The sequence below is a fragment of the Bufo gargarizans genome, chromosome 4 (assembly GCF_014858855.1).
Source record: "Bufo gargarizans isolate SCDJY-AF-19 chromosome 4, ASM1485885v1, whole genome shotgun sequence".
Classification (NCBI taxonomy): domain Eukaryota; kingdom Metazoa; phylum Chordata; class Amphibia; order Anura; family Bufonidae; genus Bufo; species Bufo gargarizans.
The window spans coordinates 424,544,689-424,570,401 of NC_058083.1; the positions used below are offsets into that span (position 1 = coordinate 424,544,689).

The following is a 25,713-nucleotide window of genomic DNA, read 5'->3' on the forward strand; positions in this document are numbered from 1 at the left end:
TATAGTGGTACTACACCTACTATATATGAAAAATGGAAGCTCTTTGTGCACATTGTTTCTTTGCACACAATTTTATAATAAAGGGGGAATAATTACTATGTAGGGTCATTAAGGGGACAGGGTGGGATTGGGGGTGTATAGTTATGTTTTGGGTGGAGTTGGAGGCATGTCGTAGTATGAAAAAAAATGCCACGTATATAGTCCCTCTTTGTGATTTTCAAAACTTTGGAGGAAGGCTATGGCTTCAGCACAGCAGATCCTAGAACCAGGTATTTGCCTGCATGTTCACCTGCTCTTGGCCAAATTCTTCCTGCCCTACCCCCTCCTGCTGATACCTTGTATTGCACTGTACAGTCAGTTGCCTGTTCACATTGTACCATCAGAAGACGTCCTCATACTGAACCCACTGTGCGAGCACTGCATGACCCCTCCTGGAGTGCGCCACACACCCACTCCTGCAATTTGTATCATACAAATCGCAGCCTGCCTTATCACATCACAGAGGTCACAGTATTGCCTGTAGCTGCTTTCGGACAGTTTTAGAGTTCTTTCCCACCTAGTTATCCACATACAAATAGAAGAAAGTTAGCTAAATCGGGGCGAGTCTTCAGACTCTCCTTGAAATTCACAGTCACCTTCATGTCCCCAGGCGTGGTGCTTTGTGAGGTAGAAACAAGCTCATGGGCTGCGATCTGTGTGCAGAGCCGGAGAGGAATAAGGTAGCGATGGCTGTTATGTGGCGCTGCTGCACTTGTTCCCTCTCCTACATTCTACACAGCAGCTTCCCTGCTCTCCAGTACAGTGAGCGTCTCCAGCTTCTCCCTGCCCACTGCACTTGTATGGTTCCCATCCCGGCTGCTGCCCAATATCAAATGATTCATAGCTCTGTACTGCTCCTCAGCCCAGTGGCTGCTTTAACAACTTAGTGACCACCCATAGGACTTTTTACGGCGGTCACTAATGGGCCTTAGGCTGGGCCGCTGCTTTTTTTAGTGCGGCCTAGTCTAAGTACTGCACGGCTCCCGCGAGGACCTGGGGCTCAGCTCTCACATGAGAGCCACGCTCATGCTCTAACAGCTCGGATCAGCAGGAGTGCTAATGCAGGCTGTTTCATGCTTTGCATGCCGCGGGCAATGGTGCCCGCCACATGTAAAGGGCTGACAACGGGAGCGAGGTGCCGATGCATGTTATTAAACAAAACAAAAATTCCAGTAAAAAAAAAAAGATTATTTTTTTTTTAAATTGAAAATACGCTCGGGCTCAATTAAAAATGCAAAAAATATGCTATGTTTCATATCGCTACATCCGTAACGACCTGCACCACATGAATATCATGTAAATTATCCCCTATGTTGAACGCTGTGAAAAAAAAAAATAAAAAAATATAGCATTTCTAAATTATACTTAATTATACTAAAATCGTCATTTACTCCAAAATGGTACCAATAAAAACGTCATAAAAAGTCATCCTGCAAAAATCAAGCCCTCATAAAACTCCATAGAAAAAAAAAATAATGGGTCTCGGGAAGCAGTGATGCAAAAAGATTTTCTTCCTCAAAAAAAAAAAAGGGGGGTTTTATTGAACAAAAGTAGTAAAACAGAAAAAAACTTATATGTGTTTGCTATCGCTGTAATCATACTGACCCAGAAAATAAAGGTATTATTGTGTTATTTATACTGAAAAATTACCGCTGTAAAAACAAAGTGTGGCAGTATTGCTGTTTTTCCCATCTCCCTCCCAAAAAGAGTTGAAGTTAATCAGAAAGTAATGTGTACCCGAAAATGGCGCCATTAAAACTACAACTTATCCCGCAAAAAACAAGCCCTCATACAGCTATATAGACGGGAAAATAACAGTTATAGCTCTTGGAAGGCGACAATAAAAAAAAGAAGAAAAGCACTTGGTCAGTAAGGCCCAAAACAGGCTGGTCACTAAAGAATATTCCATTTAGAAAGATTTATCACCTACCCACTGGATTACTGAAAAATTCTATATCCAATGGTTGTCTGACCTGCAAGGAAGAATTTAAATAGTGACGTAGAGCATGCACCCTATGATAATCAAATGGCCTGTAAAGCAAAAAATAAGAAATAAAACATGCATCACTACATAAGTACAAATGTACCCCTGCAAACAAACCATATTCTGAATGCATCTCCCAAGCTCAGCTTTTTAGACTCACTTTTTAGACTCATTAAGGCATTTTTCACACAAACCCCTGTGTCCCCTGTGGCCATGCTGCGAACCGTAAATTGCGGTCCGCAATGCACGGGCACTGACCGTGGACCAGTTGCCTGCGGATAGCGACCCCATTCACTTGAATGGGTTCCGCAATCCCTCCATTCCATAAGAGCGGAACGGAACCCCACAGAACCATTTAAATGAATGCCCAGTGTATTGCGGACCCACTGTATGCGGGCAGCAATACGTCCACGGGGCACACACGTTCATGTGAAAGAGGCCTTAAAGCTGTTTTTCCTCACTGCAGCATTCCAGCAAAGAAAAGAAAATATTGCCTTTAAAAGTATTTTTGGAGACTTTACAGAAAGTATCTGATTCATCAGCTTTTTGAGAAGGCACTGTGACCTTCTTCCTGCTTACCAAGCACAGTACCATACATTTTGATAGCGGCTGTGCTTGGTATCGCAGGTGAGCCCTATTAACTTCAATGGGGCTGAGCTGCGCCTAGGCTATGTGACTGATGAATGTGACATGGCATGGCCTAGAGAAAAGTGAAAGAAGTCCGCAGCACTACTTCAAGCGCTGCTGCCTTCTGCAACAGCTGATCGTCAGGGGTCCCAGGGGTCAAACCCCCACCAGTCAGACACTGATGACCTATCCAGAGATAGGTAATCAGTTGTAAGGTCTCTGGAAAACCCCTTTAAGGGACATCTGTTAGCAGATTTGTACCTATGAAACTGGCTGACCTGTTCCATGCGCGCTTGGTAGCTGAAGGCATCTGTGTTGGTCCCATGTTCATATGTGCCTGCGTCGCTGAGAAAAGTTTTAGTACCGGTATATGCAAATGCACCTCTAGGAACAACGGGGGTTTTGCTTTTACTCTTAGAGGCTCTGCTCTGTCTAAAACTAGTGAGCCCTCTGCACTTTGACAGGTCTAGGCAGGCGTGATCACTTTTATACTGCCTGGCCCTGTCAATCAAATTGCAGAGAGCTCAGCAGTTACTCGGCCATTGCAAAAAAATGGCAAAAAATCCTATTCGGCATGGCTAGGTCTTAACAAGGTTCCAAGTAGAGCTTCAACAAGCAACAAGAAGTAACGGGAGTGAAACAAACAAAACATGAACTCAGTAATGAGTATTTCCGCCGTTATTGTTTATCACTTCCAAAATTTTGTTTCGGCATGCTTGATGCAAGCGTTTTTATGAGGTGAGTGGTAACATTTCTCCAAGTGGTGAAGATGGCTGCACGAAGGCCATCTACTGTCTGAAACTGTTGTCCATTTTTGTAAACTTCCCTTGCCATTGATCCCCAAAGGTTCTCAATTGGATCTAGATCAGAGGCACACGCACGATGGGCCAAAAGAGTGATGTTATTCTCCTGGAAGAAGTCCCTTGTCCTGCGGGCATTGTGTACTGTAGCGTTGTCCTGTTAAAAAAAACCAGTCGTTACCACACAGACGAGGGCCCTCATTCATGAGGAATGCTCTCTGCAACATCTGGACAGAGCCAGCCGCCGTTTGACGCCCCTGCACTTCCTGAAGCTCCATTGTTCCACTGAAGGAAAAAGCACCCCAGACCATTATGGTGCCCCCTCCACTGTGGCGCGTAGAAACATCTCAGATGGGATCTGCTTGTCATGCCAGTAACGTTGGACACCATCATGACTATCAAGGTTCAATTTTTTCTAATCATTGAATAAAACTTTCTTGCACCTTTTGAATGTCCCATGTTTGGTGCTCTTGCAAAGTCCAAACGAGCAGTTCTGTGGCGTTCAAGAAGACGAGGTCTTTGAAGACGTTTTTTGTTTTTGAAGCCCTTCAATCTCAGATGCTGTCTGATGGTTATAGGGCTGCAGTCAGCACCAGTATAGGCCTTAATTTGGGACGAGGATCGTCCAGTGTCTTGACTGACAGCCAATTGGATCCTCTGGCTCAGTGCCGATGAACTTTTTTGGGGTCTTCCACTTTTTTGTTCCATAACCCTCAGGATCATTTAAGAAATTCCAAATTACTGTCTTACTGCGTCCCACCTCAGCAGCGATGGCGCGCTGTGAGAGACCCTGCTTATGCAGTTCAAAAAGGGAGAACTGCCTTTGCCATCAAATGTGTGATTACCTGACAGAAAATGACAATTAATCCACATCTTTGCACTGATTTGGCCTTTTAAAGGCATGTGGTCCTAAACTTTTGATCAGCTGAAAAACGGCCTGTTTCAGTTTAATCATTATTTCCAATTAATTGAATGCTCAAAACATGTTTTGTCTCACTCTCATTCCTTCTTGCATGTTGAAGCTCTACTTGGAACCTTGTTAAGATCCAACAATGTAAAATATGATTTTTTGCAATTTTTCAAGTGGTCTTAAACTTTTGATCAGGACTGTACTATTCTGGTGGAGTCCTATTAATGCCACATATGGTAAACTTCTCTAAGATATATAAAAAAAAAGTGTGTTAAATCCATTTCTATGTACTTATGTATTGCTAATTGAACCGTTTTTGTATTTATCTTTGTGAGAAAACTTGACATTATCGGTTTTAATTTTTAGGCCTGATAAGACAGAAATGTGCAATGTCTCCTGGCCCTTGGACATATCCAACATACAGGTATGCTGCATTAAATGTTTATTGTTCTGTCCTGTAGTTATTTGTGAGTGTATACCAGTGCAGACATTGCAATCGCCTGGGTTTGAATACCATCTGTGTTATAATGTATGGTAATAGCACCATCTACTGGTGGTTTAGTGTAATTCTTCTAGCCTGTAGTTCCTGGTGCATTATGGCCCTGTTCCTGTTTAGTAGCAGCAGCCATCTTATGTCAGTGTGAGGAGCCACACTCTAGGATTTTCTGCTCCCATGTTCAGTGTTACCTGCCTGTCTCAAGCATAGTCGGTAAGGGCACTATCTATGTGTCGTTATACTGTTATTCACAAGCAGAGCCCTTGTAGCACTCAGTGGATATTTTACCGGAGAAGGGTTCCCACCCCTTTTAACAATTAATACAAAAACTCCAGTTAGACTGTATTGGATGCAACTTGTTTATTTGGTATTCAGAGTTGGTTGCTGCAGCGAGGTTACGTTTCGGCAACTCTGTGCCTTCATCGGACTAATGCCGCTTTTAACAGAGGAAACCACGAGGGTGTAGACGCAGTTGTCAGAAAAACATGCGGTTGTACCGCTAGAGTATAGATGGCGCATCTATCCTCTAGCGGTACAACCGCATGTTTTTCTGACAACTGCGTCTACACCCTCGTGGCTTCCTCTCTAAAAAAATAATAAATTGAATAACACAGAAGTGACAAACAATGCATACAAAAATGTACAGAAAAGAGTACAATAGCAAACTGGAAAGCATGTGTACAATAAACAGGGATGAAAAGAGAAATTACTATCTTGGACCTTGCCTATGCAAAATCCAGGCACCATCTTACGTTCCAACGGGCAGCCAATCGGCGGTGTGACCACAGGGCAAAAAGCCCCCTTTTTCCTTGTGCAGGAATTTTTATGCCCCATATTCTGGGAGTGGCAGGGGTTTGGCCCGGCCTGTCACTAAACAGGGGAGGCTGTTCAGTTTCCTAAGGCGGGTCTGCTTCGCCTCCCTGCCGCCCCCGGCCATAATTTTGCCTTCGCAATAGCTACTATGGAAAATCGGGCGCTTAGGCTAGGTTCCCCATGAATTTATGAACAATTCCGTAGGTGACATGTCACCCCTCTGCCTTACAGGAGACCGGTACCCCATTTTTCATATTAGGGGGGCCCTAGCTCTATCTGCTCCCCTCAATACAAGGTTTGTTTTAAGGGGGCTCCCATGCCGGTACCCTAATTCCGGCCCGAGTTATGGCCAAATATGTTTTCCTGGGTGACTAAGAGATTGGCTCCCAGACCCTCCCTGCGGACACCACATGCCATTATTTTGAAGTGGACATGGGAGGGGGGGGAGTGGGGAATGAGCATTCGTTTACCCTGGGTGCCTATCAAAGCAGTTGGGAGACACATGTCTGAGGGTTTTTTCTTTGATGCTACAATGAACACAGTCTAGTGTCGATTCTCTCCTTTGAAGCTTGCCCCGAGTGTGAGATACTGTCAGCAGGGGGGTAATAGAGTAATCATAGCTACAGGAACGGCTATATATGGACATCCTGTTCCCTGGCTAAGGTAGAACTCTAATTCTCACTGGAAGTGGTTCATATTAAACGGACGGTCAATTGGACCTCAGTCCTAAAGACATTTTTATGAGTAAGGTCCGGACGGTAGCGTGACATCGCGTCACACTGCCTTCTTGCAGTGGCTGCATGAACACCATAATTAATCATAGTAGCTTTATAGTAGCTTTAAATTAAGCCCACAGAATTTTTTTTTTAATGGTGAGCTCTAGCCATTCCAGTCTGACACTGGCACTGTAGGGGGCATTATTACTGGGCACTAAATGGAGGGTACTACTAATGGTTGTTCTAAGGGAGCATTGTCACATATTAGGGGCGATGTTGCTAATAGGACACTGGGAGAGAATTATTACTGTCATGGGACTTTTTGGAGTGCTTTTTCTATGCAGGGGACTATTCTGTAGCACTATTATTTCTGCAGTATACTATTTATAGAGATGAAGGACCACAGCAGGCAAAATAGAGACACCAGGAGGGGTAGGATAATGGAAAAGTGAAGAACCCAAAATGTTTATGTGCAGAGATGTATTTGAACACATGCAGTCACTGAAGACTGACTAAATGCCGAAGAGCTTAAGCTGAGCAAAATTTCACTTGATTGCAAATTTTGCTTAACACATCTTAAAGTCCAAGAGGCACTTTCCAGTTCTTGTTGATAGGATAACTGTTTTTAAACTAAATATCTACACAAAAGAATGACCGCAAAGTCCTGGAATAGTTGGACTATATATTAAACCTCACATTTAAAACAGAGAACAATGGCAATGCAGATACCCAATGCAGACATGGGGGGAAATTTATCATGAGGGGAATTTTTTATTTTGGGTTTGGTTGAGTCTGCATTGGCAAACTTTATGCCGCATTTATCAAATGTTGCATGTTTGATAAATTTAATAGTCAGTTATTAGTTAGGAGGGCACTCAACTATCTGCTGTCACATGGAAACAAAGACAACTTGGTTCTCCTACACTCTTTCATTTATTCTAATAATATATCAGCAAATGTAAAAATATAAAAACATAAGAAATTCATAGAAATATATTAGGGGTCATTATTTCAGAAGACTTAAAGGTAGGCAGACAATGTCATAGAGCAGCAGGAAATGCTAGCAGAATGCTTGGGTGTATAGCAAGAGGAATTACCAGTAGAAAGAGGGAGGTGCTCATGCCGCTCTACAGAGCACTAGTGAGACCTCATTTGGAGTATTGTGCGCAGTACTGGAGACCATATCTCCAGAAGGATATTGATACTTTAGAGAGAGTTCAGAGAATAGCTACTAAACTGGTACATGGATTGCAGGATAAAACTTACCAGGAAAGATTAAAGGACCTTAACATGTATAGCTTGAAATAAAGACGAGACAGAGGGGATATGATAGAAACTTTTAAATACATAAAGGGAATCAACAAGGTAAAAGAGGAGAGAATATTTAACCCCTTAGTGACCAAGCCTGTTTGGGCCTTTATGACAAAGCGTTTTTCTTCCTTTTTTCATGGTCTCGTTCCAAGAGCTATAACTTTTTTATTTTTTCGTCCATATAGCTTTATGAGGGCTTGTTTTTTATGGGACAAGTTGTAGTTTTTAGAGTAAATCATTTTTATTGGCATTTTAGTAAAGCATAGATATCAAGCCGTATATCCGGAAATTCTTGATCAAAATAGCATGTGTAAACGCTTATACAATAGGCTTGTTACTAGAGCGTAATACGTAGGTGGTTTGCATAGTGAGAACAGAGAACATTAAGGTCTATAACAAAAGGACCATAACAATCAAGGGGAATGAGGGGAAGGGAAAAAGGGGGGAAGGGAAGGAAGGGCCTTCAAGTAATAGTTGGTATTGTCCAACAGCAGTGAATAGTACATATTTATCCAAAATTTAGGGTGAGTAATTAGGATTGTGGAGCCAAGGACCCCAGGTAAGTTGCTTGGATTTAGAAGAGATAGTCGTGCAAGGTATGGAATGTTCATACCTACAAGACGTGTTAATCTCTTGTATGACCTCAGCCAAGGTCGGCGAGGTTGGTTGCTTCCAGTGACGTGTGATAATTAGCTTAGCACTAAGTAAAACATGTCCTGTGATATTCCTATGTACTGGAGGGATAGCGTGTATACCCAGAAACAAAAGAGCCAGCTCCGGGATAGGATCAATATTCTGGGCTGCCAACCCTGATATCAAGTCAAAAACACTGTGCCAATAAGGGGTGAGTATTGGGCAGTCCCATAGAATGTGAAGTAGAGAGCCTTTAGCGCCACAACCTCGCCAACAATGTGGAGAGGATGAGGGGTAGATTATGTTTAGCCTCTGTGGAGTAAGGTGCCATTGTAATAGGGTCTTAAGCCCTGCCTCGTAGTGTGTGACACATTTAAAATTAGAAGCCAAAAACCTAATAGCCAAAATCCAATCTTCATCTAGGAAAGTCTTCCCCAACTCTCGTTCCCATTTTTTTATGGGTAAGGTCTTGGTGAATGTGGCTTTGTTTCCTAATACGTCATATACGTATCGTGTGGTATGTTTTCTGAAGAGGGATGGGAATTGAAACAGTCTTAGTATGCAAGAGTTTATTGAGGGTGGAGATTGTTTAATATTTGCGATAAAATGTCGTATTCGCAAATAGTTATAGAATTCTGTATGCGGCAATGCGAATAAGCTGTGAAGTGAATCAAAGGGGAGGAGGTGGCCATCCGGCATTATTTGGGATATGGAAACGATCCCCTTTCCCCGCCAATTTGTCAGGTTAATGTCAGTAATGCTGAGTTCCAGTGCGCTTATGTCTGCTTGAGGTAGCAGGGTGGATTTGGAGTCCGCCTGCGCTCTGTGAATTGTGGACCACAGGTTGCCGACATGCTGTACTGTCAGTAATTCATTGTGCGATTGGGAAGGGTTCCATAACGAATGGATCAGGTAATCTTTCAAACTAGCATGTTTGATTGTATGGGACTCAATCTGAATCCAGGCTTTTGTATTGTCAGGGATCCACCATTCCCGAGCAAATGAGAGTGATACGGCTCGGAAGTAGTCTTTAATGTCAGGGAGGCCTAACCCTCCAGCGTGCTTTTTCTTAGTCAATAATGCTCGAGCTACTCTGGGCTTGGTCGGACCCCAGACATACTTGCCCAAAATCGACTGTGCCTTTTTGAAGAATGTTGCAGGGACCGAGATTGGTAGGGCACGGAATATATATATGAGCTTGGGGAGGGTCATCATCTGGAAAGAAGCTACTCTACCCACCCAGGACAATGTCTTCATGGCGAAGCTAGTCAAGTCACGCGATAGAGTGGCTAGAAGGGGGAGATAGTTCCTATCATAAAGAAGGGAGCAAGGTGAAGTAATCTTCACTCCTAGATAGGGGATTTCTGACGTTTGCCAGTCTAGTTCATGAAAAGATTGTAGGGTGGCCTTCTCCTTCGTGGGTATGTTAATGGGTAATGCTTGAGATTTAGTGCTGTTAATCTTATAGTAGGAGAGGGAGCCATAATGTGAGATCATTCTAAGGGCAGTTCCTAACGAGTTGATGGGGTCGGTTAGAGTGAGAATGATGTCGTCCGCATAAAGTGTAATTTTATGGGATCTTCCCCCTATCTCCATCCCCGCTACTGAAGGCGAGTTTCTTATAGTCTGTGCTAGGGGCTCTAATGCTAAGATAAATAATAGGGGTGATAGAGGGCACCCCTGTCTAGATCCGTTGGTGATTCCAAACGAATCCGACAGTACTCCATTGACCCATACTTTCGCGGAGGGAGAGGAATATAGGCAGTGGATGGCCTGTAGTATCTGTCCTGAGAAGCCCATGTGACGGAGTGTCGAAAATGCGTAGTCCCAGTGCAGGCGATCAAACGCCTTTTCCGCATCTAATGTGATCGCGAGCATTGGGAGACCACGCACCTCAGCATAATTGAATAAGTCCACGATTCGCCTGGTATTGTCAGAAGCTTGTCGGCCTGGCACAAACCCGGTTTGGTCCGGGTGGATCAGTGATGGGAGGAGTGGAGCTAATCTGTTAGCAATGACTTTGGCAAAAATTTTAACGTCAGAGTTAAGCAGTGAGATAGGTCGGAAATTCTGGGGTACATCAGGTGTTTTGCCGGGTTTTGGGATGGTGACAATTAGTGCCTCTAGCATTTCTGGGGGGAAAGAGTGTCCCTCCTGTATGGCATTAAACATTTCCAACATGTAAGGAGTCAAGATATGCTGGAAGTGGCGAAAGTACTCATTAGATAGTCCGTCAGGGCCAGGGGATTTGCCTAATGGGAGTGATGTGATCACTTTCTTGATTTCTGTGGTTGAAAATGGAGCGTTTAGTGACTGTAGTTGTGACTGGGAAAGAGTAGGGAGGGACGCTTGCAGGAGGAACTCCTCTACTAAGGCCGAGTAGTTTTCAGGTAGTGGAGTGTCATCTCTTAGATTGTATAGTGCTTGATAGTATGCTTTGAATTGGTTGGCAATGTCTCTGGGATGAATTAATTTCATCTTAGTGGTGGGATGTACCAGATGGGAGATTTTTGACTTCGACTGTTGGGCCTTCAGCTGTTGGGCCAAAAGTCTGCCCGCTTTGTTTCCTTGGGAGTAAAATTTGGATTGGAGCCTCAAAAGGGATTTGTGGTAGTTTTGGAGTAGTAGGCTGCTAAGTTTATTCCGTGCAAGTCTAAGTTCATTAGAGGTCTGTGAGGTGGGGGAGGGTTTATTTATGGCTTCCAGGTCAGCAATGTGTTCTAAGGTTTGTGTAATATCTCGCTCTCTGAGTTTCTTTACTGTGGAGTTTAGCTTAATCATAGATCCCCGTATAAACGCTTTGTGGGCTTGCCACAAGACAAACTGGTTTGAAACTGATCCGCTGTTAAAATGAAAGTATTCATTCAGGTGTGCGGAAAGTTCCAAAACATGCTTCGGGTTATTATAGAGAAATGCATTATTCCTCCAAATAGGGGCTCTTGAAGATTGAAACCGTTCCTCAAGGGTGATAACGATCGGGGCATGGTCCGACCATTTGATAAGACCAATCTCAGTAGATAGTGTGTGGAGTAGGGAAGGATGGTCGACCATAAACATATCTATCCTTGAGTATGTCATATGTACCGGGGAGAAGAAGGTATAGTCCCTCTCCAGGCTATGTTGGGCTCTCCATATGTCCGTTAGGCCTTCAGAACACAGGAAGGAAGCGACCTCTCTATCAAGTCTCCTTGCAGTGGATGTGGAGTCAATGTCAGGCTGTAAAGCGGTATTAAAATCTCCACAGAGGATTACTTTCCCCTGTTTGAGCTTATTCACATTGCGCATCAGTTTGTGTAGGAAGGCCAGTTGTCGGGAGTTGGGAGCATACAAGTTAACTAGTGTATATGTAATGTTATTGATGGAGCAAACTAGAATAATATAGCGACCGTTCGGGTCAAGTCTGGTTTTGATGGGGGTATAGGCAACAGTGTTTTTGACAGCGACCAGGGTACCTCTTTTCTTCCTGTCACAGTGGGAGTGCAGAATATTAGGAAACAGGCGGTGGCGTACTCTATCGGCATCTGCTTGTAGTAGGTGAGTCTCCTGGATACATTAAACATCAACATTAGCTGACAAAGCTTCTTTCCACATGTAAGATCTTTTCTGAGGACAATTAAGGCCTTTAACATTAAGGGACATAATCTTGAGACCCATGATGTTAAAAGAGTATAGTTATCCTAGCTCCTGCTAAGAAGAAGAAGACACAGTAAAAGTATGCAATATCAATACGTTAGATTACAATTACTAAGGCACTATTGAGGGTAAGAGAGGGAGGAAAGAGGGAGGGTGGGAGAGACAACAAACAAAACAGATAAGACGGAGGTCGCCGTCCAAATCTCAGTAGGCAATAAACGAGACGGTGGTAACCGTCTAAGTATAGGTAAGGCGAGAGTTCGGTGCTAGAATCAAAACAAACTAAGCAAAAAGAAAAAAAGAGGTATCCGAGGGCCTGCACCATAACAACTGGATGCTTTTAAAATGCCCAAATAGGATGTCACAGAGAAACCAAGGGGGAAGAGTAAACAAAGCTTCTCCCCTGTGGCAGTCCTGGTATAGGAGATGTCATCCGATGCGAGGGTGTCTAGGGCATCAGCCCTCCGCTGCAAGGGTGGCACTGGAGGTCATGGAGGTAGGGTCAGTATCCGCCTTACTGGAAGGCAGCGGAATCTGCCACAGCTGAAGCAGATGTTTCCCTTCTTCCAGGGTCTTAATGGCATGGGTCTGTCCATTTTTCCGGACAAGAATCTTCAGGGGGTAACCCCATTTGTAGGGGAAATCATTGTCCCGGAGGGCCGTCGTAATGGGCAGTAGCGTTCTGCGTCGACGAAGGGTGACCACAGAGAGGTCCGTGAAAAGTTTGATTTTCTGAAACGGAGCAGGTAGTGGGTTCTTGTTGCGCGCTGCAGTCATAAGTGCCTCTTTAGTGTGAAAGAAATGAATTTGCGCCAAAGTGTCACGCGGGACATTCGGACCCAAGTGTGGGGGTTTAGGAAGCCTGTGGGCTCTGTCAATAATCATGTCTGGTGTTGGAATCTGTGGTAGAAGCGCTTTTATTAATCCCTTTAAATAGGTTTGCAGCTCTTGAGGGGCAACTTCTTCAGGAATACCCCTGAACTTTACATTATTGCGTCTTGAGCGGTCTTCTAAGTCTGCCATTTTAAATTTGATAGCTTCTAGCTCATCAGCTAAGGTGTTGTGGGCATCGATAATAGTATTCTGGGACAAGGCAAAATCGCCCATCTTTGTTTCCACATGATGGATTTTCTTCTCTGCAGTCTGCAATCTAGCAGAGAGAGGGTTAATCAGCCCTGCAATGTCCGTCTGCAAAGAGGACTTCAAAGCTAGCAGCATATTCTTCAGGGAATCCTCGGTGACAGGCTTGTCAGAGGTGGGAAGCAGTTGGAAGGGATCTGGGGTGGCACTAGCACAGGAGGTGTACTCACTCAGCTGGGTTCTGCTCCCAGTGTGTCCCGCAATCAGTTGGGGGTGAGGAAATCCAGGCAGCTGGTCCCGTTGGGCAGGAGGACGGGCGCCATCTTGGATTCTATGGTGAGCTTGTCCTGCGGCCCTGGCCTCCTCCGGTGTCGGTGGAAGAGACGGAGGTGAAGTATGCACAAGGACAGTGCTGTCGGAGATGTCCGGTGGGGAGGGCGATCGAACAGCAGGTGCTGGAGACATTGCACTTACAGGCGATCTTAGTGCTCCTCTGTCTGTATCGTCGGCGCCATCTTTAAACTTTCCCCAGTCAAAGTAGCTCTCCAGGTTACCGTCCTGTAGCTTCTGCAGATGCTTTTTTGTTTTCCCCATAATGTCACCGGGGGTATTGGTCATCTGTGGGAGCAGTTAGGTAGCTCTGTAGCGTGATCAAAGACAGGCATGCAAGATTATAGTCGCTGAGGTGCAGGAGCTCTGTACTCAGGCAGCCATCTCGTTCAGCAGCCTAGCCACGCCTCCAAGTTGTAGTTTTTAATGGCACCATTTTGGGGTACACATAACTTTCTGATTAACTTTTATTAACTCTTTCTGGGAGGGAGATGGGGAAAAATAGCAATACTGCCACTGTGTTTTTACATTATAAATTTTATGGCGTTCATTTTTCGGTACAAATAACATAATAACTTTATTCTCTGGGTCAGTACGATTACAGTGATACTAAATACTTATAATTTATTTGACGTTTTACTACTTTTTTTTCCAATAAACCCCTTTTATTAACCCAAAAAATGATTTTGCATTGCCACTTCACAAGACCCATAACTTTTTTTTTTTTTTTCTTTTTCTATGGAGTTGTGTGAGGGCTTGATTTTTGAGGGACAACTTGTATTTTTCATTGGTATCATTTTGGAGTAAATGGCGCTTTTTGATCGCTTATTACGTTTTTTTCGTTGGAAACTAAGAATAAATTAGAAATTCAGTCTTTTTTTTATTTTTATTTTTTTACGCCGTTCACCATAGGGGATAATTTATGTAATATTTATGTAGTCCGGGTCGTTACGGACGCGGCAATACCAAACATATGGGGGATATTTTCTTTTTGCTAATTTTTTTCATTGAAAAGCGTATTTTCAATGGGAAAAAAAGCATATTGTTTTATTTTATGGAATTTTTTTTTTTAATAAATGTGTATTTTTTTCTTTTTTTTTTTTTACTACTTAAAAGTCCCACAAGGGGACTATAATATACAGTATTTTGATTGCTTTTAAAATGTAATGCATTATCTTTATAAAGCATTAAATTTCAATAACAATGCATTTCAAACAATGACCAGCAGGCTGCTCCAGAGAGGCACAGCCTGCTGGAGAGAACTGAGCACAGGCTCGGGGCCCTGAACGGAAGCAAGGTAAGCTTCCGAATACATCAGCACCCATTTTCGGGGTGCTGATGGGAGACAGAGGGAGTCCGCTCCCTCTGTCACCACTTTACATGCAGCGGGCGCCATTGCGCCCGGCATGTAAAGGGTTAAACGGCCCGGATCGGCACTTCTGCCGGTCCGGGCTGTTAGAGCAGGGCCCCGGCTCTCATCTGAGAGCCGGGTCCGTGCTTCCTGCTGCACGGGGAAGCCGTGCAGCGCTTAGACTGGGCCGCCATAAAAACGCGGCGGCCCAGCCTAAGGCCCCTTAGTGACCGCCGTAAAAACACGTATGGGTGGTCACTAAGGGGTTAAAAGAAGAAAAACTGCTACAAGAGGACATAGTTTTAAATTAGCGGGGCAAAGGTTTAAAAGTAATATGAGGAAGTATTACTTTACTGAGAGAGTAGTGGATGAATGGAATAGCCTTCCTGCAGAAGTGGTAGCTGCAAATACAGTGAAGGAGTTTAAGCATGCATGGGATAGGCATAAGGCCATCCTTCATATAAGATACAGCCAGGGGCTATCCATAGTACTTAGTATATTGGGCAGACTAGATGGGCCAAATGGTTCTTATCTGCCGACACATTCTATGTTTCTATGTTTCTATATATGCCTAAGGGTACTTTTACACTAGCGTTTTTCTTTTCCGGCATAGAGTTCCGTCCTAGGGGCTCAATACCGGAAAAGAACTGATCAGTGAAAAAAAAAAAAAAAAATGCCGGATCAGTTTTTTCCGGATGACACCGGAAAGACCGATCGGCATTTCAATGCATTTGTAAGATGGATCAGGATCCTGATCAGTCTTACAAATGCCATCAGTTGGCATACGTTTTGACAGATTCCTCTGCCGCAAGTGTGATATAGTACCCTAACACCCTGAAAATATGATAGATATTGCGGTTGTTAATTGAATCCCAACATGTATCAAAATGTCATAATTATATTAGTGAATTTCATATATATATAAACAGTTTCATATAAATTGATGTATATCTATATTAACCACCTCCCGACCGCTGTACGCACATATGCGTCCGGGAGGTGGTTGCTTTATTCCTCCTGGACGCATATACGCGTCTTCTCGCGAGACGCGAGATTTCCTGTGAACGCGCGCGCACAGGCGCGCGCGCTCACAGGAACGGAAGGTAAGCGAGTGGATCTCCAGCCTGCCAGCGGCGATCGTTCGCTGGCAGGCTGGAGATCCGAATTTTTTAACCCCTAACAGGTATATTAGACGCTGTTTTCATAACAGCGTCTAATATACCTCCTACCTGGTCCTCTGGTGGTCCCTTTTGTTAGGATCGACCACCAGAGGACTCGGGTAGGTCAGTACAGTCCCACCAAACACTACACTACACTCCCCCCCCCCCCCCCCGTCACTTATTAACCCCTTATAAACCCCTGATCACCCATGATCACCCCATATAAACTCCCTGATCACCCCCCTGTCATTGATCACCGCCCTGTCATTGATCACCCCCCTGTCAGGCTCCGTTCAGACGTCCGTATGATTTTTACGGATCCACGGATACATGGATCGGATCCGCAAAAAGCATACGGACGTCTGAATGGAGCCTTACAGGGGGGTGATCAATGACAGGCGGGTGATCACCCATATACACTCCCTGATCACCCCCTGTCATTGATCACCCCCCTGTCATTGATCACCCCCCTGTAAGGCTCCATTCAGACGTCCGCATGATTTTTACGGATCCGATCCATGTATCCATGGATCCGTAAAAATCATGCGGACGTCTGAATGGAGCCTTACAGGGGGGGTGATCAGTGACAGGGGGGTGATCACCCTGATTACCCTGATCACCCCCTGTCATTGATAACCCCCCTGTAAGGCTCCATTCAGACGTCCGCATGCGTTCTGTGGATCCGATCCATGTATCCATGGATCCGTAAAAAATCATGCGGATGTCTGAATGGAGCCTTACAGGGGGGGTGATCAGTGACAGGGGGGTGATCACCCTGATCATCCCCTGTCATTGATAACCCCCCTGTAAGGCTCCATTCAGACGTCCGCAAGCGTTTTGTGGATCCGATCCATGTATCCATGGATCCGTAAAAAATCATGCGGACGTCTGAATGGAGCCTTACAGGGGGGGTGATCAGTGACAGGGGGGTGATCACCCTGATTACCCTGATCACCCCTGTCATTGATAACCCCCCTGTAAGGCTCCATTCAGACGTCCGCATGCGTTCTGTGGATCCGATACATGTATCCATGGATCCGTAAAAAATCATGCGGATGTCTGAATGGAGCCTTACAGGGGGGGTGATCAGTGACAGGGGGGTGATCACCCTGATTACCCTGATCACCCCCCTGTAAGGCTCCATTCAGACGTCCGCATGCGTTCTGTGGATCCGATCCATGTATCCATGGATCCGTAAAAAATCATGCGGATTTCTGAATGGAGCCTTACAGGGGGGGTGATCAGTGACAGGGGGGTGATCACCCTGATTACCCTGATCACCCCCTGTCATTGATAACCCCCCTGTAAGGCTCCATTCAGACGTCCGCATGCGTTCTGTGGATCCGATCCATGTATCCATGGATCCGTAAAAAATCATGCGGATGTCTGAATGGAGCCTTACAGGGGGGGTGATCAGTGACAGGGGGGTGGTCACCCTGATTACCCTGATCACCCCCTGTCATTGATAACCCCCCTGTAAGGCTCCATTCAGACGTCCGCATGCGTTCTGTGGATCCGATCCATGTATCCATGGATCCGTAAAAAATCATGCGGATTTCTGAATGGAGCCTTACAGGGGGGGTGATCAGTGACAGGGGGGTGATCACCCTGATTACCCTGATCACCCCCTGTCATTGATAACCCCCCTGTAAGGCTCCATTCAGACGTCCGCATGCGTTCTGTGGATCCTATCCATGGATCCGTAAAAAATCATGCGGATGTCTGAATGGAGCCTTACAGGGGGGGTGATCAGTGACAGGGGGGTGATCACCCTGATTACCCTGATCACCCCCTGTCATTGATAACCCCCCTGTAAGGCTCCATTCAGACGTCCGCATGCGTTCTGTGGATCCGATCCATGTATCCATGGATCCGTAAAAAATCATGCGGATGTCTGAATGGAGCCTTACAGGGGGGGTGACCAATGACAGGGGGGTGATCAGGGAGTCTATATGGGTGATCACCCCCCTGTCATTGATCACCCCCCCCCCTGGTAAGGCTCCATTCAGACATTTTTTTTGGCACAAGTTAGCGGAAATTTTTTGTTTGTTTTTGTTTTTTCTTACAAAGTCTCATATTCCACTAACTTGTGTCAAAAAATAAAATCTCACATGGACGCACCATACCCCTCACGGAATCCAAATGCGTAAACATTTTTAGACATTTATATTCCAGACTTCTTCTCACGCTTTAGGGCCCCTAAAAAGCCAGGGCAGTATAAATACCCCACATGTGACCCCATTTCGGAAAGAAGACACCCCAAGGTATTCCGTGAGGGGCATATTGAGTCCATGAAAGATTGAAATTTTTGTCCTAAGTTAGCGGAAAGTGAGACTTTGTGAGAAAAAAACAAAAAAAAAATCAATATCCGCTAACTTATGCAAAAAAAAAAAAATTCTAGGAACTCGCCATGCCCCTCATTGAATACCTTGGGGTGTCTTCTTTCCAAAGTGGGGTCACATGTGGGGTATTTATACTGCCCTGGCTTTTTAGGGGCCCGAAAGTGTGAGAAGAAGTCTGGGATCCAAATGTCTAAAAATGCCCTCCTAAAAGGAATTTGGGCCCCTTTGCGCATCTAGGCTGCAAAAAAGTGTCACACATCTGGTATCGCCGTACTCAGGAGAAGTTGGGCAATGTGTTTTGGGGTGTCATTTTACATATACCCATGCTGGGTGAGAGAAATATCTTGGTCAAATGCCAACTTTGTATAAAAAAATGGGAAAAGTTGTCTTTTGCCAAGATATTTCTCTCACCCAGCATGGGTATATGTAAAATGACCCCCCAAAACACATTGCCCAACTTCTCCTGAGTACGGCGATACCACATGTGTGACACTTTTTTGCAGCCAAGGTGGGCAAAGGGGCACCTTTCGGATTTCGCAGGCCATTTTTTACACATTTTGATTGCAAGGTACTTCTTACACATTTGGGCCCCTAAATTGCCAGGGCAGTATAACTACGCCACAAGTGACCCCATTTTGGAAAGAAGACACCCCAAGGTATTCCGTGGGGGGCACGGCGAGTTCCTAGAATTTTTTATTTTTTGTCACAATTTAGCGGAAAATGATGATTTTTCTTTTTTTTTCTTTTTTCCTTACAAAGTCTCATATTCCACTAACTTGCGACAAAAAATAAAAAATTCTAGGAACTCGCCATGCCCCTCACGGAATACCTTGGGGTGTCTTCTTTCCAAAATGGGGTCACTTGTGGCGTAGTTATACTGCCCTGGCAATTTAGGGGCCCAAATGTGTGAGAAGAACTTTGCAATCAAAATGTGTAAAAAATGCCCTGCAAAATCCGAAAGGTGCACTTTGGAATATGTGCCCCTTTGCCCACCTTGGCAGCAAAAAAGTGTGACACATCTGGTATCGCCGTACTCAGGAGAAGTTGGGCAATGTGTTTTGGGGTGTCATTTTACATATACCCATGCTGGGTGAGAAAAATATCTTGGTCAAATGCCAACTTTGTATAAAAAAATGGGAAAAGTTGTCTTTTGCCAAGATATTTCTCTCACCCAGCATGGGTATATGTAAAATGACACCCCAAATCACATTCCCCAACTTCTCCTGAGTACGGCGATACCAGATGTGTGACACTTTTTTGATGCCAAGGTGGGCAAAGGGGCACATATTCCAAAGTGCACCTTTCGGATTTCACCGGTCATTTTTTACAGATTTTGATTGCAAAGTACTTCTCACACATATGGGCCCCTAAATTGCCAGGGCAGTATAACTACGCCACAAGTGACCCCATTTTGGAAAGAAGACACCCCAAGGTATTCCGTGAGGGGCATGGCGAGTTCCTAGAATTTTTTATTTTTTGTCGCAAGTTAGTGGAATATGAGACTTTGTAAGGAAAAAAGAGAAAAAAAAAATAAATCATCATTTTCCGCTAACTTATGACAAAAAATAAAAAATTCTAGGAACTCGCCATGCCCCTCACGGAATACCTTGGGGTGTCTTCTTTCCAAAATGGGGTCACTTGTGGCGTAGTTATACTGCCCTGGCAATTTAGGGGCCCAAATGTGTGAGAAGTACCTTGCAATCAAAATGTGTAAAAAATGGCCTGCAAAATACGAAAGGTGCACTTTGGAATATGCGCCCCTTTGCCCACCTTGGCAGCAAAAAAGTGTGACACATCTGGTATCGCCGTACTCAGGAGAAGTTGGGGAATGTGTTTTGGGGTGTCATTTTACATATAACCATGCTGGATGAGAGAAATATCTTGGCAAAAGACAACTTTTCCCATTTTTTTTATACAAAGTTGGCATTTGACCAAGACATTTTTCTCACCCAGCATGGGTATATGTAAAATGACACCCCAAAACACATTCCCCAACTTCTCCTGAGTACGGCGATACCAGATGTGTCACACTTTTTTGCTGCCAAGGTGGGCAAAGGGGCGCATATTCCAAAGTGCACCTTTTGGATTTCACCGGTCATTTTTTACACATTTTGATTGCAAAGTTCTTCTCACACATTTGGGCCCCTAAATTGCCAGGGCAGTATAACTACCCCACAAGTGACCCCATTTTGGAAAGAAGACACCCCAAGGTATTCCGTGAGGGGCATGGTGAGTTCCTAGAATTTTTTATTTTTTGTCGCAAGTTAGTGGAATATGAGACTTTGTAAGAAAAAAAATAAAAATAAAATCATCATCATTTTCCGCTAACTTGTGACAAAAAATAAAAAGTTCTATGAACTCACTATGCCCATCAGCGAATACCTTAGGGTGTCTACTTTCCGAAATGGGGTCATTTGTGGGGTTTTTCTACTGTTTGGGCATTGTAGAACCTCAGGAAACATGACAGGTGCTCAGAAAGTCAGAGCTGTTTCAAAAAGCGGAAATTCACATTTTTGTACCATAGTTTGTAAATGCTATAACTTTTACCCAAACCATTTTTTTTTTGCCCAAACATTTTTTTTTTATCAAAGACATGTAGAACAATAAATTTGGCGAAAAATTTATATATGGATGTCGTTTTTTTTCTGCAAAATTTTACAGCTGAAAGTGAAAAATGTCATTTTTTTGCAAAAAAATCGTTACATTTTGATTAATAACAAAAAAAGTAAAAATGCCAGCAGCAATGAAATACCACCAAATGAAAGCTCTATTAGTGAGAAGAAAAGGAGGTAAAATTCATTTGGGTGGTAAGTTGCATGACCGAGCGATAAACGGTGAAAGTAGTGTAGTGCCGAAGTGTAAAAAGTGCTCTGGTCATGAAGGGGGTTTCACCTAGCGGGGCTGAAGTGGTTAAATGTTTGATAAATTTGTCTTTAAACCTCTTTTTGTCTAGAAAATCTACTCCAGTCTTCCAACTCCACTCTTCTACCGGAGTGACATTGTGACTTTTAAAAAATTGTTAATGATAAATCTGTAGTGAAACTCATTAAAGGGGTTTTCCAAGACTTTGAAACTGATGACCTATCCTCAGGAACTCCGGTGCCTTCAAAAACAACTGATTGATAGGGTCCTGGGTGTTGGACCCCCACCAAATACTGATAACCTATCTTCAGGTTAGGTCATTAGTATCAACATCCTGCAAAAATTCAAACCGTGGCAACACTTTTGTGCCAGAAAAAGGGGGTCAGCCAGCACATCGCAATGCACAGGCACATGCCTCCATGGCTAGAAACACGAAGAACCCCCCCCCACAATGCAACAGCACTCTGCAAATACAAATAAAGTACAATAATTCTGGTGCTATGCTTATTTAGTAAAATTGAGATTCTTGGCAAATACATATTGTACAAAATTATTTGGGCACTTCTGCCAGCGTCAAGGCGAGCTCTACAAAACGGGAACCTAACACTAAATACTACCTGTTATAGTGCCATACTAGCCGCCATAAAATACAGGGAATGCAGGTTCCACATGCATGCTGGGTCTACTCTGCCATTTACCATTTTTTGTGCCATAATGGCCTCCATTAAATCCAGGGAATGCAGGTACCAACATGCACGCCGAGCCCACTCTATACCTCTTCTGGTGCCAGACGGCTTCCAATGAATGCAGGGAGAGCAGGCTACAGCTTTGTACTTATACTAAATAAAATCAGCCTATGGGGCAGACAGGCTGGTCAGGGGTGCAAGACTGGAGTCAGCCGCACCTCCAGCTCAGTAGAACTGCAAGAAAAAGGTCAGTCAGCACATCCCAATGCGCAGGTGCATTTCGCCATGCCTAGAAACAGAAAGAAATTGGGATGTGTTTTGTGTTTGCAGAGTGCTGTTGCATTGTGTTTTTTTGCTTAATATTTTTGTGCCAGTGAGCCTACAAAGTTGCAAAAGCCCCAAGGTATGTAACCTCCTGAAGTATACGTTGAAGTATAGCATACACGACCAAGGCTTGCTTCATCCATTATCAAGTTAATAAGTAACATATAAGCTTATAACTGGTAAAACAAAAAGATTCTAGGGATGTACTACTACAGCTGTATCGATCTATACACATAAGACAAACTCTCGTACTGTATTTTTTTATTATTATTTCCCAAAAAATTATTATTCTTGAGCTTATTTTATTATTCTTGTCTCTATATTATAGGACCTTTTGGCAGATTTGAACACATGGTGGCCTAATGTTCTACATCCAAACTGTTCAGATTTTTGGTAAATAAAAGATGAAGAAATGCTTGTTAGAAAGTGTAATCTCAATCAATAGTCTGTTTTAATGGTTCTGTTAAGAAAACACTAAACACAGAAAATGCACAAAATATTTTTTTTTTATAGCTTAGCACTTTCTCCCCTCACCTCCTCCATTCCTAACATCCTTCCTCCTTACTGTCCTGTGATTGACTGTAAAAGAACTGTCTGGGACTGAAACCTTCCTGCTCTCCCTACACTAGGACAAAAAGATAATTGTTAAGTGGGAGATTTATCAAGACTGGCATATGGTACACTGGTCTTAAAGGGGTTCTGCAATTTCGTTTAACTGATGATCTATCCTCTGGATAGATCATCAGCTTCTGATCGGCGGGGGTCCGACACCCAGGACCCCCGCCGATCAGCTGTTTGACAAGGCAGCGGCGCTCCAGCAGCGCCGCGGCCTTCTCACTGTTTACCGCCGGGCCGCCCGCCCACTGACGTCACGACTTGTATCAACTAGAGTGGGCGCGGCTAAGCTCCATTCAAGTGAACAGAGCTTAGCCGCGCCCACTCTAGTTGATACAAGTCGAGACGTCAGTGGGCGGACGGCCCGGCGGTAAACAGTGAGAAGGCCGCGGCGCTGCTGGAGCGCCGCTGCCTTCTCAGACAGCTGATCGGCGGGGGTCCCAGGTGTCGGACCCCCGCCGATCAGAAGCTGATGATCTATCCAGAGGATAAATCATCAGTTAAATGAAAGTGCAGAACCCCTTTAATATACTCTATGCAAGCGCTGGATGCGCTTCATTTATGATGAGCTGCAGCCATATTTATAAAATTAGGCAAATTCTACGGAAGTCCATGCAGGGGCGCACTTCTAATGAGGCAAGGTGAGGCGGTGCCATCTAGATGGGAGTTGAGGGGTGGCAGAGCTGCACAGCTGATCCTTTACATAGTGACAGACAGTGCATAGAGTACCGATTAGTACAGTACTCTCTGCGCTGTGTTAGGGAGGAACATGAGATTAGGACCTACCCCTCACTGTGCTACTGAGCAGCTGGATGTATGAATTACTCTAGGATCAGTGCACTCGCAAGACCAGCTCAGGACATGTAGGTGCCACCCTACTCAGAGCTATTGAGGAGAAGTTGGCATGTCCTGAGCTGCATCTGTGGGCATGGGTGAACGTTTGTCCTGCAGCACGTGTGAACTCTAAAGGGCAGGTAGCGCCTGTCAGGTCCAAGTGCCACTAAGCAGACACCTTGTCAGGCACCTATAACATTATCACTGCTGCTTTCCTTTCACCCCTCTTCCTTGATGTGCGTGTATGGGGAGGTGAAGCCCTTGACTGCAGCGTGGGAATTCTTTAACTTGGAAGGGAACACTGCAACATCTCTTCTGATTTATGACTGTAACGCCAGTCTGTAAGTTTCACTCTTACATCCTGGGATTGTTTCTGAGGCTGCTGCTGTTGTTATGTACAGGTGGCAGCTTCAGTTTTGTGACTTGTATCAGCCACCTTGCCCACACAAGATGGGAAGGGGGGCACACAATCTTCAAAGGTTCCTGTGGAGAAGGGGGGCCTGTCTCCTCCCTAGCCCCAACATCACCCCTGCCACCTTGTATCTCCTTTTTGCCCCCAACATTGCCCCTGCCACCTTGTGTCTCCATTATGCCCCCAACATCGCCCCAGCCACCTTGTGTCTCTATTATGCCCCCAGGCAGAAAACCTTCTACCCTGTGTCTCTTCTCTGCTCCTATAACCAACTCACACCTGTGTCCACATTGTACTGGCACTGTATTGCTATTAAACCATCAGGTTTACCACTTGCCCACCAACATGTCGCCAGATTCTTGGCGTCTTCAGGCATAATGAACGTTTATCTATCTATCTATCTATCTACCTATCTCATATCTATCTATTATCTATCTCTATGATCAATCAAAGGGGTATATTTACTAAAAACAGCTTTTTATGTCGGTCTCAGTTTTTTATCTGTGCTGCAGTTAAATGTATGTAATCTATGACAAGGCATCTCATCATAAATTCGGAAGATCTGTGGCACTCCCTGTCCTACTGGAGGACATAGCTAAAAACCATCCATGCAATTAAATATTGTTACACAGCTGGTTACACCTAAAATAGTCACAAGTTCTTAGTAAATGTGTCCCAATGTGTAGTATACTAAAAGAGGGTAAGAAAATGTTGAATTTGGCATGGGGGGGGGGGGCTGAGGGTTAGGGGTGCATTTACATTTTTCGCCTCAGGCAGCAGAAAGGCTAGGTGCACCCCTGAGTCCATGCACCTAAACTGAAATTTGTTTAAAAAAAAAAGAAGATAAGTTCACTTGTCCACTGGCCCCTTCCCTCGCCACATCCCTAATTGGAAAGTAGTGAGGGCTGTGTAGAAGTGCTACATGCGGCTAAAGTTAGACTACATTTACAGGACAGTGGAAATAAATGGCTGTTAAGAGACCAAACGTTATGTTTTTAATAGCCATTTTATTTATATTTTTTCTTTCTGAAAAAACGGACATTAAAGCCTCCAATTGTATCGGGGCTGTCAGGCTATGAAAACTGACAAAATGGGACATATCCTATTTTTTTACCTCAGATTATTCACAGCCTGTTAAAAAAATAAAAATAAAAAACTGCTGCATGAATAAACTGTAGACGCTAAAGGTCTAAAGGCCTTTAAAGAAACAGCAGTCGCATGGCCGTTTTTCAGTGTTTTGTGTATGTATCCTTAGTTGCAGTGGCATTTAAAAAGTTGCAACACAGAGTTTATGGCTTTTTCTTTTTAGAAAGAAGATGGATTTGTTAATCCGGGAGAGAACTGTGTGTTCGTACCTTTCCCTAAGTACTGCTAAAAGCGTAAATACAGAAAGTCAAAGGCGTGGCAGTAACATAATAAAACTAAACTTTTAATATTACAAGATAAAAATCCTCAAAAAGGCAAAGGCCCCTACAAACATAAACACACAAACAGATACAGGACCTCAGACCATGCTCTACATTGGTGAAGCAATCCTTTCATTAAAGGGCTTCTGTCACCCCACTAAAGTGATTTTATTTTTCTGGGCTAGTGAAATTAGTTATATTGTGATATATGACAATATAATTGTTACTTACTTTGATCCAGCAGTTTCTGCAAAAAACGAAGTTTTATAATATGTAAATTCGGTCTCTACCAGCAAGTAGGGCGTCTACTTGATGGTAGCTGCTGCAGAAATCCGCCCCCTCGTCGTGT

General features: G+C 44.1%; 1 protein-coding gene across 2 annotated transcripts in view; it reads left to right on the forward strand.

Annotated features, from left to right (window-relative positions):
- The window catches only part of RNASET2 (ribonuclease T2), a 167,812-nt gene that overhangs the window by 65,736 nt on the left and 76,363 nt on the right, over positions 1–25,713 (forward strand). For both annotated transcript variants that reach the window (XM_044290262.1, XM_044290263.1), the window contains exons 5-6: positions 4,727–4,784; positions 22,426–22,490. In XM_044290262.1, coding sequence (XP_044146197.1) covers positions 4,727–4,784; positions 22,426–22,490 — 123 coding nt within the window. The remainder of the gene's footprint in view (positions 1–4,726; positions 4,785–22,425; positions 22,491–25,713) is intronic.